This window comes from Echinops telfairi, unplaced genomic scaffold (assembly GCF_000313985.2).
Source record: "Echinops telfairi isolate 266 unplaced genomic scaffold, ASM31398v2 ScPeMD7_7473;HRSCAF=8511, whole genome shotgun sequence".
Classification (NCBI taxonomy): Eukaryota; Metazoa; Chordata; class Mammalia; order Afrosoricida; family Tenrecidae; genus Echinops; species Echinops telfairi.
The window spans coordinates 11301505-11316166 of record NW_022111377.1 but is presented as its reverse complement, the minus strand read 5'-3'; the positions used below and the strand labels follow the sequence as shown (position 1 = coordinate 11316166).

At 42.2% G+C, this 14662-nt stretch overlaps 1 protein-coding gene across 1 annotated transcript in view; it reads left to right on the top strand.

Annotated features, from left to right (window-relative positions):
• The window catches only part of CUBN (cubilin), a 303548-nt gene that overhangs the window by 78513 nt on the left and 210373 nt on the right, over positions 1–14662 (top strand). Inside the window, exons 23-27 of the mRNA XM_004716015.2 lie at positions 5996–6182; positions 7524–7684; positions 8654–8835; positions 9613–9769; positions 13100–13287. Coding sequence (XP_004716072.1) covers positions 5996–6182; positions 7524–7684; positions 8654–8835; positions 9613–9769; positions 13100–13287 — 875 coding nt within the window. The remainder of the gene's footprint in view (positions 1–5995; positions 6183–7523; positions 7685–8653; positions 8836–9612; positions 9770–13099; positions 13288–14662) is intronic.

Here is a 14662-nt window from a genome sequence, read left to right as displayed (position 1 = left end):
TGATAGCCGGGCACCATCAGCTTTCTTCACCACATTTGCTTATGCACCCATTTGTCTTCAGTGATCCGTTCAACACCCCGTGATCACACAGGTTGATATGTTGTTCCATGTGGGCTTTGTTGCTTCTGAGCTAGATGGCCGCTTGTTTACCTAAGTGACACATTTCCTAGCCAGACTCACCTGTGGGCACGTGCCCCAGTCCAAGATTTCAGTCACCTACCGGCCATCCCGTCTGCATGAGTCTTCAACCCCAAAGAAGTGGGGAATCTCTACTAGCAGGTGTGTGTGTGTGTTTCCTGCATGGACTCCCTTCTGGCTAGGCGGGTGTTTGTCACCTTAGAATTCCTGCAAGTTTTGCTGTGCTTTCCTCTCGCAAATGCAGCGCCCTGTTTCACGCAGGCTCTGTCTACTGTTTCTCTGTTCTGATAGGGACACAGGGGGCTTCTTCTTGTTCATGTGCATCGTCTTCTAGCCCCCCCCCCCTCAGTCACGACTTTTGTTCTGTCTCCCTTCCCAATTTGTGTTTAGCTAATTCTTCAACCTTTCATTTGATGTTCAGGATTTCAGGACTGTCATTGTGGTCTGCTTCACTCGGTTTCCCAGGCCTCCGTGGGTCAAGGCTCTTCAGCTGTCCCTGCCCTGCCCTCACTCTCCTCTTCTCCTGAGTCCTTAGTTCAAACTCAAATTCACTGCCATGGAATACATTCTGACTCATAGCAACGGTCTGAGTAGAAGAGAGCATAGAACAGCCCTTTTGGGTTTCCAAGGCTGTCAGTCTTTACAGGAGCTGACAGCTTCATCTCTCTCCCTTGGAGAAAGGTTGGACTCACTGACCTTCTGAACGATTACCCCTCAGAGTCACCAAGGATGCTGGGTCTCTAATTACATGTGGAATTACCTCCCTACCACGGGGGTTTCTGATGCCCCCTTTAGTTTGCTGCATTCTCTCGCCTCTTTCTTAATCAGGTGGAATTCGTGCTGTTGATTTTGATCTTTCTAACTTATTTCTAATTTAATGTTAGCTTCTGCATGTATTTTATGTTTTGTTCATTTAACTTAAGCTCCAAAATTTCCAGCTGGTTGTTTTGCATCTGATTGCCTTTTTTTTTTTACCTGCTAAGACTCATTATCTATAGACTCATTGAAGATGTATATTTTCTAACGTCCTGAACATATTTGTAATAACTGTTTCAAAGTTATGGTGTACTAAAGCCAACATCTGGATCATCTCGGAGTCATTAGTATTTTTTTCTTGACTTTGACCACATTTTTTTTTTATGATTGAACATGTTCTCTATAGTTCATATTTCTCTATATCTTGGCATTAACCATAATTTCTAATTTTCATACTGAACATGATATATTATGTGTGATAAAGGTTACAGATTCTCTCTTTTTCCTTTGACAACTCAAGATTTGGCTGGTTATCTTGTATTTATGCAGGTTGTTGTAAAGGCATGTTTGTGAAAATCCCTAGCTGTTTCCCAAACCCTTTTATCTTGGGAGGGGATCAGCATCCAAGTTCTGTTTCTCCTGCAGGTCTCATTAAGACTTGGACTTATGCTTTGATAGAGGAAGATACAGGTTTCCAGAACTATTTGGCCTACTGCCCCCTTTTCAGAAAAAAATTACTCGGCACCCTATATAGCCTACACTACAGGATAAAGTATAGGTATCTGCTTTTTCCGCTCCTGTGATAGTTCCACAAGGAATGCAAGTGGCCTAGTGGCTATGCATTGGGTTGGTCACCAGTTTGAAGCCACCAGCCACTCTTCAGGAGAGAGACTGTCTATGCCCACGAAGAATTACAATCTTAGCAAACCATCAGTACAGTTCGACTCTGTCCTACAGGGTCTTATGAGTCGATGGTAGTGTGTGAGTGAATTGTTCCAGGACCCACGTTGGGAATCACTGATAGAGAATGTGTAGAGCAGGCTTGCTTTGGGCCATGGTGCTGCTTTTCTGCTATCCCATGTGCCTGTGCTTGAGGTGTCAATGAGGCATCCCACGATGGTTGAGACCGAAGGTCAAAGTCATCCAGGCTTTTCATGATCTCCAGTTAGTTTAGTCTGCTCTCCCCCTAGAAGCAGCTGCTCTTTTGTGTCTCTGAGAAGCCCAGAACCCAAGGGGAGCGGATGCAGACTTTTGGTTCTTACCTGTACACACAACTCCTCTCTTGAACATTCCCCTGCAAACTCCAGCTGCTTGGGCAACCTTTAACTGTGGCCTGTGCTTCCTCTGCTCACCAGGGTTTCCATCTCCTGCTTGGGCTTTATTTCTCTGCTGCGGTCAGGGTTTCCTCCCCAGGGACAGAGTCACAGGTCTCAGCTGCTATCGCCAGTCCCAGTCTGGCCCTGCCTGTTACCCAACGTTTCATATATTTGGTGAAGTTTTATTAGCACCCCGCTCACCACCAACTGAGCCAACCATTTGGAGTTTTATAGTTGATGTGGACAGGGGCCTAATCCACCTACTTCCTGCTGGAAATAGAAGGCTCCAAAATTTAGATGTAAAAATATTATAAAATATTAAAGAATTGAAGCCTACTTTGGTAAGGGAACCCTGGTGGTGTGTAGGGGTTACTTATTGGGCTGCGGACAGCAAGGTTGACAGCTCAAATCCACCACTCACTCTCAGGGAGAAAAGATGAGGCTTAATACTCCTCTAAAGAATGATAGTCCCAGAAATCCAGAGGGGCAGTTCTCCCCTGTCCTATAGAGTCACTGTGAGTCGTCATCAACTCCGTGGCAGTGGGTTTGCCTTGTTTGAGATTAGGAAAGAGAGTGAGGCGAATGGGGTGAGACAGCGTGGCGGCCTCAAGGTGTTGATGGGCAATGAAAGCCTGTAAGGGAGGAGCTGTGGGGGCCGAGAACGGGAGGTTCTACAGTCCACACATCTCCTGAGTTTGCAAGACATTATGTAATAGCCTTTTATTAAATATGTAAGAGAGCCAGGTACGATGGCGAGTGCCAGTGAATAATGATTAATAAGTTCTGTATCCCGAGGCCTCGTATGGGAAAATATTCCCACCTAAAAACAATTATGATGAAATCTACTTGGAGTGCCCATGCAGTTGGCATCCAGTTGTACTGAGCACAGAGAGATTAATTCTGCCCAGTTGGGCAAAGGTTTCACGGGGGTGTGATCCTTGGGACATTCAGATGGCGGGTAAGAGTGTCTTTGTTAGACGGTGAGAGTGGGGGAAGGGGAAGACCATGTGAACAATGTGAAGATGATTGAACACACTGGGACCCCCTGCAGTTTAGCTTTGTGCCAACAAGAGAGTAGAAGTGTGAAGTGCCGATCAACGTTTCGGTAGGAATGATCACACCTTCCCCAGTGGTTCTGGACAAATACACACGGACGAGGTCCAGGGAACGTACTCACTGCTACCTCTCCAGAACCTTTAAACCAGGTTCTTCCATGTGAGATCGTGATGCAATGAGAGCTCCTGTACACTAAATGCTAGAGGCAAGAGAGTGGGCACGACAGTTGTATATCAATCACCTGGAGGACTGGCGTGGGTGTGCAGATGAGCACACAGCTCGCTCTAAGTGATTGATGCTGGTTACGGCTGTTGGGTTGTGGGTGACTGCCTTCAAGTCTGTCAGCGCAGGGGGAGGAGGTCGTTGCCTGCATTTATTGTCTGTTTCCTCCATCAACATATGGACTAGGAGTATAACTGTTACAGCTCTTGCTCTTTTTCGCTATACCCCCTCGCTCTTTCTCTCTGCCCTCCTTTTTAGTCCCACTGTCTTCACTTGGATTGGTGGATGAAACCCTGTGGAAAGATCTTGGCTACCTATAAATAAAGCATAGGGTGTTCCTCTTTAGAGTTAGATATCGCTGGAAGCATCTCATGTGAAATTAAGTATCACTGGAGTAAAAGGAATAAATCCGTGATCATAGAGGGAATCAAAAGTGTGATGAATGCCCTTACTCCAAGAGCTATTTGAGTGCAGCACACTTGTAACTTATAGTATTTCCTGTGCAATTCTGTGCTCTGAATACCAGAAATTCTTCCTTTTTTCCTGACTGTAATTATACAGTAGCAATTGGGGCTACCTAAACACCGCCCCCCCTCATTTTTAACTCAAAATACAGTATAAAATGTGTTAATTCTCCCCCCAAATTTGGAATCTACTCATTGACTCTATTATTCTATATTGGCTAAATATTGCATAAGTAATTTAATACCTCTTAATTATTCAAGTACATACACAAGTACTTGACATGTGTGTCACTGGATATAATTAAGATACTAAACATCTATATAAAATTTCCTTTGCAAAAATATCTGTCTTGAAGGGCATAGGGGCTACTGCATGATTTAGTAAGTAATGAGGCTAAAGAAATGAATAGGTAGGATGAAATGGTTCAAGTAGAATGGAACAGAAAGAAAAGAAACCTTTCTTGGAAGAAGTACAGCCCGAGTGCTCCTCAGAAGCATGGCAGGGAAGACGTCGTCTCATGCCATTGGACGTGTTGTCAGGAGAGACCAGTCCCTGGAGAAGGAGCGGGGCCGTGAAATAGAGGAAGGCCCTCAGCAGGACGAATAAACACAGTGGCTGCAATAACGGGCTCAAACGTAAGAACAGTGGCGAAGATGGCGCAGGCCTGGCCCTTGCTGCATTCTGTTGAACATAAGGATGCTGTGAGTCTGAACGGACTCAACAAACCCACACAGCGACAATCGATAGACTAGACAATACTTCTTTAGGACATAATTTGACCCATTAGCATACATGCCTTTCCCAACTTACTCGTGCTTTATTTTCTCCTTTTCCTGTACCAACCTCTTCTATTTTGAAGCCTTAATGATTCAGTGTTATTGTGTATCAAGTGCATGATATTGTTTCCAGTTTGTACATCTGTAATAAAAGGTAGCTACCATTTCCGTTTTAGAGACAAGGAAACGTAGGCTCACGAGGGAAACTTCAATCTGCGTGTTTGCATAGCTTGAGAGTGTTTGAGTTGAACTTTGGTTCAGGATGACTCTGATGCTTCAGTCTCTTCCATATTCCATCCATGGCTGAGGCTCATAGGGTGTCATTTCTCATAAATGGCAAGCGTTGGTGATATCCATTTCTAAAGGAAGGTTGTGCAGAGAAATGCAGAACTGAATCAATTCTAGACCCTGCTCATAACTAGGGTCATATCATATCAAGTACTTTATACATCTTATCATATTAGGTTGTTAAGCCTAATTTGTAAGGGTTAGAATATTGTGTATGGATTTCAGATCTGATTATATAACAATTTCCACTATGGAGTTTAACTTTAATTCTTTTTTTTTAAAAAACATTTTATTAGGGGCTCATACAACTGTTATCGCAATCCGTACACACATCAATTGTGTAAAGCGCATTTGTACATCATTCTCAAAACATTTTCTCTCCACTTAAACCCCGGCATTAGGTCCTCATTTTTCCCCTCCTTCCCTGCTCCCCCCTCCCTCATGAGCCCTTGATAGTTTATAAATTGTTATTTTGTCATATCTTGCCCTGTCCGACGTCTCCCTTCACCCACTTTTCAGTTGTCTGTCCCCCAGGGAGGAGGTCACATATAGTTCCTTGTAATCGGTTCCCTCTTTCCTACCCACTCTCCCTCTACCCTCCCTGTTTCACCACTCACACCACTGGTCCTGTAGGGCTCAGCTGCCCTGGATTCCCTGTGTTTTCAATTCCTATCTGTACCAGTGTACATCCTCTGGTCTAGCCAGACTTGCAAGGTCGAATTCGAGTCATGGTAGCCAGTCAGGGTGCGATGTAACAATGATGAAAAATACAACTTTCCTCTAGTTCCTAAATGTTTCCTCCCCACCTCCACTACCATGACACTACCATCAAAATAAAATTTTAGAACATTCCAAATGGCCCATTGAGAAGTAAGCACATAGCCATCCACAAGACAGTCTATATAACTGAATATATTGGAAACATAGCCCAGTATTTTGTACTTTCTCTATTGGGACGATGTCTGCCTTACTTCACAGCATGTTCAGAAGACTATACCATGGCATCTGGAACATTTACTTCTCCAAACTACCCCAATAATTACCCTGACAACCGGGAGTGCATTTACAGGATCACCGTGGGAACCAGCCAGCAGATCGCACTGCACTTTACGAACTTCTCTTTGGAGGAAGCCTTTGGTCACTGTGCAGATTTTGTAGAAATCAGGTAAATTACTTTTGTACACTTCATCGTACTGGGTTTCAATGGCACCCGGAAACAGTACTGATAAGCATAGGTATCCTCTAGAACGCACCCTGCTGTGTAACTTTCCTGCAAGAGATAAACCCAGTGATTGTTTGAAGTTGTTCGTTGACTCTTCATAGGAAGAGCTGAAAGCAAGCTGCAGGTTTTGTTTAGACAGATAAACAGAGGAGCCACTACTCCCGAATTAGATGTTGAACATATGCATTATGTCACATCAATGTCAATTTTAGGTGGCTCTCTATGTAGTCTAATTGTATCACTGATGCCAAGATGGCAATAGTACTTCAAAGTGTTCCCAAAGGTTTGTTTGTTTGTTTGTTTGTTTGTTTGTTTATGGAAGGGTGCTCAGATATTAAAAGGCTTAGCTTGTGAATTTCAATGTAAGTTTTTTTTCCCCATTTTGGAAAGGGTACGTAAAAAGATATGGTTGAAGGAAAAGTAAGTTGATTTATATGTAGTAGTTCCATAGATCATGATATCCAGTTAAATGTGAGTAATTATTTTGGCAAGTACTGGTGTACGTTTTTTCATATGACACTTCAAAAATAGAGATTTTATAAAAATTGTGGTCAAAGTGTACAACCAAAACATTTGCCATTGTACAAGAACCCCAAATATGGAATTTTATAATGTTTGACTTTTTAAGTTATAGCATATCATGATGAATTAATGTAGTCTTGTTAATTAAAAATTTATCACTGTACTTTAATGGTAAATGACTTTTTTCCCTTTCATTTGAAAAGCTACAGATTATAAACTAGATTTAAGACTTCAAAAGTTCTTGAGAAAAGAAATGATAAACTTTTCCTAAATAAGACTAGTGTGAGGTATTTCATTTTCAAAAAGTTCAAGTTAGAAAATAGTTATGGTTCTCTTCATAATTGAGCAACATTCGTTAGTGCTATTAAATTCTCTTTGACAGATCTGCTAGACGTTTTTAGTTAAGAGGGTGAAGATTGAACACATATTCTTTTTTTTTCAAAGTATTTAAATCATTTTATTGGGGGCTTGTACAACTCTTATTACAATCCATACATACATCCTTTGTGAACACATATTCTTAATTTTTGTTTGGTTTTTCAATTGATCTGTTAACCTTTAAAGGTAGTTATTCCTTATTAAGCTTTTCAAATACTAATTAGTAAAGTCAAAAACTTCAAATTGTGTTTTCTAGTGTATTTTTGGAGAATATTTAATTGGCATAACTTGATCTGGTTTTCATCCTAAAGCTAAAATTATGTTAACTGCTTATACAGTATACTATCAATAACTTTCTAAATTACCGTCTATGTTTTGCCTCAGAGATGGCGGCTATGAAACCTCACCATCCCTTGGAATATACTGTGGCTCAAAGCTGCCTCCAAGAATCATCTCTCACAGTAACAAACTATGGATAAAATTTAAGAGTGACCTCGTTGGCTCAAGGTCTGGATTCTCAGCTAACTGGGATGGATCAGCAACAGGTAATTAGCTAAGAGCGGTATATTTTCTGGAGACTCTGATCTGATGTGGGTTCTTTTCTTTTTATGTGTAAGAAAGACCTTTATTCAAGAGGTCATTATTTATCAAGAAAACATCCCAGCCCAGTCCAACTCAAGGCCATATGCCACATACTAAGTCCATAGTCCTTAAGTCCTTCTGCAGCCTGACAGCCACATGCAATGAGGCAGAATCGTCACCTGCTGGTGGGTGGAAAGTCCTGTGAATCCGACAGCAGGGGCTCTGGCAGCTCTCTGAGTGACTCAACAACAGGAAGGTGAAGGCGGAGAGGGGGAGGGTCCCAGGACCCTCCTTAGGAGAAGGTCACGCCCACAAGGAGGCACCGTCAGGCTGTGTGACCTGATTGACAGGCTAGATTCCACCCTCACACTTTTTTTTTAATTAAAAGATCATTTTATTGGGAGCTCTCATAACTCTTATAACAAGCCATACATCTATTGTATCAGCTTATTTGTACATATGTTGCCATCATTATTTTCTAAACATTTACCTTCTATGTGAGCCCTTGGTATCAGCTCCTCTTTTCTCCCTCCCTCCCCACCCCACCCTCGTGACCCCTTGATAAATTATAAATTGTTATTATTTTCATATCGTACACTGACTGCTGGTTTCTAGATTCTTGGGTTGTCTCTGTCCATCACTGGCCCATTATTTTTCCTGTTGCTTTTGCCCTCACTGTTTGCGCTAAGCTTCCACCCCTAAGTATTTCTGAACAGGTAAGTAAATTCTTCTCCTTCCCTGAGGTGTTTCATCAACGGGTCATCTTGTTTCGAAAAAGGAAAGGGCAGTGATGGGATTGGGAAACCGAACCTCTCTCCTGTGATGCAATTCTCTTTTGCAACCTGGTCGAAAATAGAGTCCCAGTACCACCAAGAAGATCACATTTACTACGAAGGAACATCTCTGTGTCTCTGTGTCTCTTCCCCCTACAGGCTGTGGTGGCAACCTCACAACCCCCAGCGGCAGCTTCCTGTCTCCCAACTACCCGATGCCGTACTACCATAGCTCTGAGTGCTACTGGTGGCTGAAATCCAGCCACGGAAGCCTCTTTGAAGTGGAATTCGAAGACTTCCACCTGGAGTACCATCCTAACTGCACTTTAGATTATCTGGCTGTATGTACAATGTTTCCATTCTGTGATTGGCTGCTGCCATCTCACCCAATGCACGTACTGTGCTTCTTTTTATTTTTGAGATTGAGGGAAGGGGGGGGCATTTAAACAGACCACACACACACACACACACACACACACACACACAAATTAAGCAAAATAAACAAACACAAGAAATTGATGGGACTAACAATCTTACGGGGCAGCATGTGCTGCTTGGTACACTAAGTATGTTGCATATGGAAAATGTGGCCATGATTAAAAGATCCTCAAAGGGGTTTTAGATTTAATAACATTATTCTCAGTGTAATTTCTGTACAAAGTTTGAGAAAGAACTACAGACAACTCCTAAATTACCAATAATCTGACCCATCGAGTCCACTCCTAAACAAAATTCATTGTACTTGTGTTAATTGTGACTCATAGCAACCGTATCCACAGAGTAGCCCTTCTCTTCTGGGTTTCCAAGCAGAAAACCTCATTTGTCTCCCATGATGCCCCTGAGGAGTTCGAACCACTGACCTTGCAGTTAGCAGCTCAATACATAACCCAATTTGCCACCAGGGACTGGGGACAGCTCCGATTTGCCTTTAAGTTTTGTGAATGCCCCTCCCTTTGAACCGATTGGTTGGCTTTTTGAATTAATTGGACCAACCTGTGCTCACAAATGAATCATCACAATTGCTTTCAACAGGCATTGATAGGGTGTTTTGGTGGTGGTTTGTTTTGAATTTATGGATTACAGGTAATTTTCTAACATTTAAACTATTTTTATTAAAGGTATATGATGGCCCAAGTACCAGCTCTCATCTGCTAACTCAGCTTTGTGGGAATGAAAATCCACCTCCCATCCGTTCTAGTGGGGACAGCATGTTTTTTAAACTTCGGACAGATGAAGGTCAGCAAGGAGGTGGCTTCCTGGCCAGCTATCGACAGAGTGAGTACTGCCTGCTGGGCGTCTCTAATGGTCTCAAATTCTTTATGAAACAAACTGAAATAAGCACAACTCATTACTTAAGCCATAGAAATTAATCTTTGCTTTTTATCATGTGAAGAATTTAACTTCATTTGAGAGAGAAATGCTTACACACTTAATTTCATTGCATGAAATTAAAGGTTTGTAACGTCTAAAAACATAGAAGACTATTTAATATGTTGAGATGGTTGCCATTCAGCTGAAGGGTAATTCAACAGGCTAACGACTGATAGGTTTTCCTTTGTGCCAACCTTGGCAGCTTCTAATTAGACGTTTTCCCACTACACATCACATTCTCCCCCTGACTGTTTTTGGCCCTTAAAAAGTGCCCTAAGAGAAATTGTGGTATTTTGAAATGGAGAATGGCAGAGGAGAGAGACACAATCGTAAAATCTGCTTCCTCATGAGGCCTCCCTACTGCCAATGGGTCAATTCCACCGGCCATCAAGTCGATTCTGGCTCAGAGGAACCCTGTAGGGCAGAGTGGAACTGTCCCTCTGGGTTTCTGAGGCTGTAAATGATTTGGGGAGGAGACAGCCTCCTCTTCCTCCCGCAGAGAGACTGGTGGTTTTGAACTGCTGACCTGGCGGTTAACAACCCAATTTGTAACCCGCTGTTCCACATGGACCGCTGCTCTGACTCATAGTGACTCCTACTAGGGTCTATAAATTGCTGCAGAAGCAGACAGCATCATCTGTTTCACAAGGAGCGAGCGACTAGTGAGTTTGAACTTGAAGTTAGTCACCCAAGACCAAACCCAGAGCACCAGCAGGGTTCCTTCCGCAGTAGGCAGCACGGTAGAATCAAAGGGCATTTATCAAAAAACCAAGCTGTCTGGGGTTTGTTCTGACTCCTAGCTTGCGATCACTTTTATCCTCTGGACTTCAATCATTATATGTCTAAAAGGAAGAGATTATATGCGGTTATATCTGTAGTTAGCCTTTTGAACTAGAATCAAATACTTTTTAAAGTTTGTTTTAAGATAGAAATTCAAGAAAACAAGTCTTCCTTGAGTTCCTGTTATAGCATATAACTTGGATTTTTGAAAGTCAAGTTCCGTGTACCATTACATTTAGATGTACCCATAATTTTGATTCTGTTCTCTAACAATGGAGTTGAAAGGCACAAGAGTCTATTTTGAATATACAGTGTCACTTTGGTTTAATGAAGGGGGTAGCAGGCGCTGCTTCTTGGACTGCCTGTGAATTGTAAGATCCTCTTCATTTACATGTTGGGTTTTGACTGAAGTCTAGCTCTAGATCTAAATCTAGATCATTTAGAATACTTCATTTTAGTAATACCTACCTATATTCCTCTGTCAATGAGTGTCTGAACCCCCACCCCCCCCAAAGTTCTATTAGCAGTTCATCTTGTTGACTGAGTTTTGAATGTTCAGTTATTCTTGTTGACTGAGTTTTGAATGTTTTTCTAACTTTATTATTGTGGTGCTAATTTGTTTCTGGGTTTTAATCAAATTGCTTATTTAACTTTCTTTTTCTTTGTAGTTAACTGATTTTTCCCCCCCTCACACACAATTTCAGAACACCGAAGGAGTAAGTTAGCACATACAGGTCTTTCATTGTAACATCACTGCTTACCAGAAAGGTTGTCTCTAAAGGTTATTGGAAAGTGGTGCTTTGCCGATAGCATTATCTCTGTGCACAGAGAGCAGCCCATGTGTACTACGGAAAATTGATATTCATCCGCCTTGCTCTTTTGGCTCTCGACATTAAGAGACATTGATACCTACTTGCCTGAGAGCTATAACTTTTCACATCTAAAACAACAAAACTGTCCTTCAGAAATCCTTTGTGGGCAAAACACATGACCTAAAGAGTTTCTAGACCATCGCTCCTGTTCCAAGAGAGAGAGATTTTGAAGAACCACAAAGTCTGCCTTTCCAAAGTCTACTCATGCACGTCAGTCACCAGTCACCTGTCAGAAAGTCGTGTGATGGTAGAAATGCATCTGTGAATCATGTGGTGCAGAGACCGCTTTCTTGCCAGGAGAGGACTTTTCCATTTCACAATCACCCAGGGAAGACAGAGAGCAGAGGACAGGCCGGTGCTGGCACCAAGACCTTCAGATGGCCTGCCTTTACCCTTTCCTCCGTGGATTTAGTTTTGAGAGATGTCGTTTTGTAAAAACCTCACTGTAAAGAAAATTTAAGATCCCCACACCCCCCCGCATTTCTTCTTTATGTCTTTTAGGAACCCTGGTGGCATAGTGGGACTGCTAAATACAGTCAAAACCACTCAGCTGCTCCTTGGGAGAAAGATGAGGCTTTCTGTCCCTGTCAAGATTTACAGCCTGAAAACTCACAGGGGGCACTTCTGTCGCCGCTCCCCAGGGTTGCTAGTGTCCGAATCCACTCCGTGGCAGCGAGTTTGATTATTTTTCTATTCTCTGGGTCCCTCCTGATGACTAGGGAGAGGAATAAGGGAGGCTTTATTGTGAATTTCATGCTGACTTTTGAATGCTTAACAAAGCCATGGTGTTACTCATTTTTAGCATTCACCCAGTACTTTGTGTTTTTATTTAAACGACTGACTCTTTAAAGGTCAGGATTGCTTGTCCCTTCCAAATGCTAAACTTAGAGAAAAAAAAGACAGACTGTTTAATACACGTCTTTAAACGAACACATTCATCTGTGGCTGGTGCTACATTATCCTGCTCCGCACCAATCCAGAGGAATTGATGGCTATGTTAGTACGGCCATTCAACTTTGTCACTGCGGTTGATGAACTCACTGAAGGGGTTTGCCTATGTTTTCCTGAACGGATACACTTTATCATGCTACTGTACGGCATCCACAGGGAAAGCTGTCCGAGCCAGAATTCAATGGTTCTGCCTTGTGTTTCCATGGCTTGTAAGCATTCCCCCTGTGACAGGGAGCAGTCTTACACTTTTCTTATCCCTTGTGTTAGTAGGAAAATTTAGGTTTCCTCCCTCTAAGAAGTTTCTGCATTATAGGTTTTCCTGTATGTGAATGTGGATACCAGGGAATTCAAAGCCAGACCTCACCACCCTTGTTGAGTCAGTCCTGATTCATAGCGCCCCTGTAAGTCAGAATAAAAATGCCTCTGGGGGTTGCCAAGACTGTAACTCTTTATGGGAGTAGAACGCCCTGGCTTTTTCCTGCCTAGTGACTAGTGGTTTCAAATTGCTGATCTTGATATAACACAATATTCCTACATCTGTAGACATATGTATTATGTATATTTATGTGTATAACACATAAGAATATTGTGATTCATAACAATTACAGTTTTTGTTTGTTTGTTTTTTCAGTATGTGAGAATGTGGTGATTGCCAATAGAACTTCTGGCATCTTGGAAAGTATACATTACCCAAATCCTTATTACGCCAACCAACGTTGTAACTGGACCATTCAAGCAACACGTGGCAACACCGTGAACTACACCTTCTTAGCATTTGAAGTAGAACGTCACACAAATTGCTCTGCAGACTACTTAGAGGTATGTATCCTGATGCTAAACACATCGCTGTTTTCCGATGAAGGGAGATGATGCAAGACAGAAACCATCATGCTTTCTATCCTTGAAGCTCAGACCGGGGCCCATACATCTGTGTGCTACCAGCTTACCCACAGAATTGAACATTTTATGCCTCTTTGACTAGTTCATCTTAATATTAAGGGTACTTGATCTACAAAGAATGTTCTAAGTTTTAGATCATTTTCTTGGGGGCTCTCACAGCTCTTACAACAATCCATACATCAGTTGGATCAAGCATATTTTCACATGTGTTGCCATCCTTATTTCCTAGACATTCACTTTCTGTTGAGTCCTTGGTATCAGCTCCTCTTCCTCCCATGACCCCTTGATAAATTATAAATTATTACTATTTTCATATCTTACACGCACCACTGTCTCACTTCCCCCACGGTTTCTGTTGTTTGGCCTCAGGGGTGTGGTTATATGTCGATCATTGTAGTCTGTTCCTCCTCCCTCCCCTTGCCACCTTTCCCTTACCTTCCTGGTATCATTACTACCATTCCTGTTCCTGGAATCCTTGTGTCGTGTGTTCCTGTCTCTTATCTGTACCTGTGTACATGTTCCAGTCTAGTCTGCAGTGAAAGGCAGGCCTGGGGTCATGATAGTGGGGGGGTGAGGAAACCTCAAGGAACCCAGAGGAATATTGTGTGTTTAACTGATGCAATACTGTGCCCTGGTTGACTCATCCCTTCCTAGTGACCCTTCTGTGAAATGATCTAAGTTTTAGGAATACATATGCACATGGCACAAAGGATATCTCATTACTGATGTTCCTTATCCAATAGGCTTTGAAAATGGAGAATACCCAAAAGGCGCATATATGTATTTTACTGACTATGCTAAGACATTCTACTTAGATCGGTTATCCACAAATTATAGATAACCTCTTCACGAATGAGAATGGCAGAGCACTTACTTGTGCTCTGAGGAATCTGTATACAGGCCAAGAGGCAGTTGTTCAAACAGAAGAAGGTGATCCTGTGGGATAGAAAATCAGGAAAGGTCTGGGCATCAGGATACAAATCCGTTCACCATACTGAATCTGTATGTGCATCGGGATACAAATCCTTTTACCATACTGAATCAATCTATATGTGCATCAACATACAAATCCTTTCACCCATACTAAATCAATCTATATGTGCATGGGGATATAAATCCTTTCACCATACTGAATCAATCTATATGTGCATCGGGATGCAAATCCTTTCACCATACTGATTCAATCCATATGTGCATCGGGATGCAAATCCTTTCACCATACTGATTCAATCTCTATGTGCATCGGGATGCAAATCCTTTCACCATACTGATTCAATCTCTATGTGCATCAGGA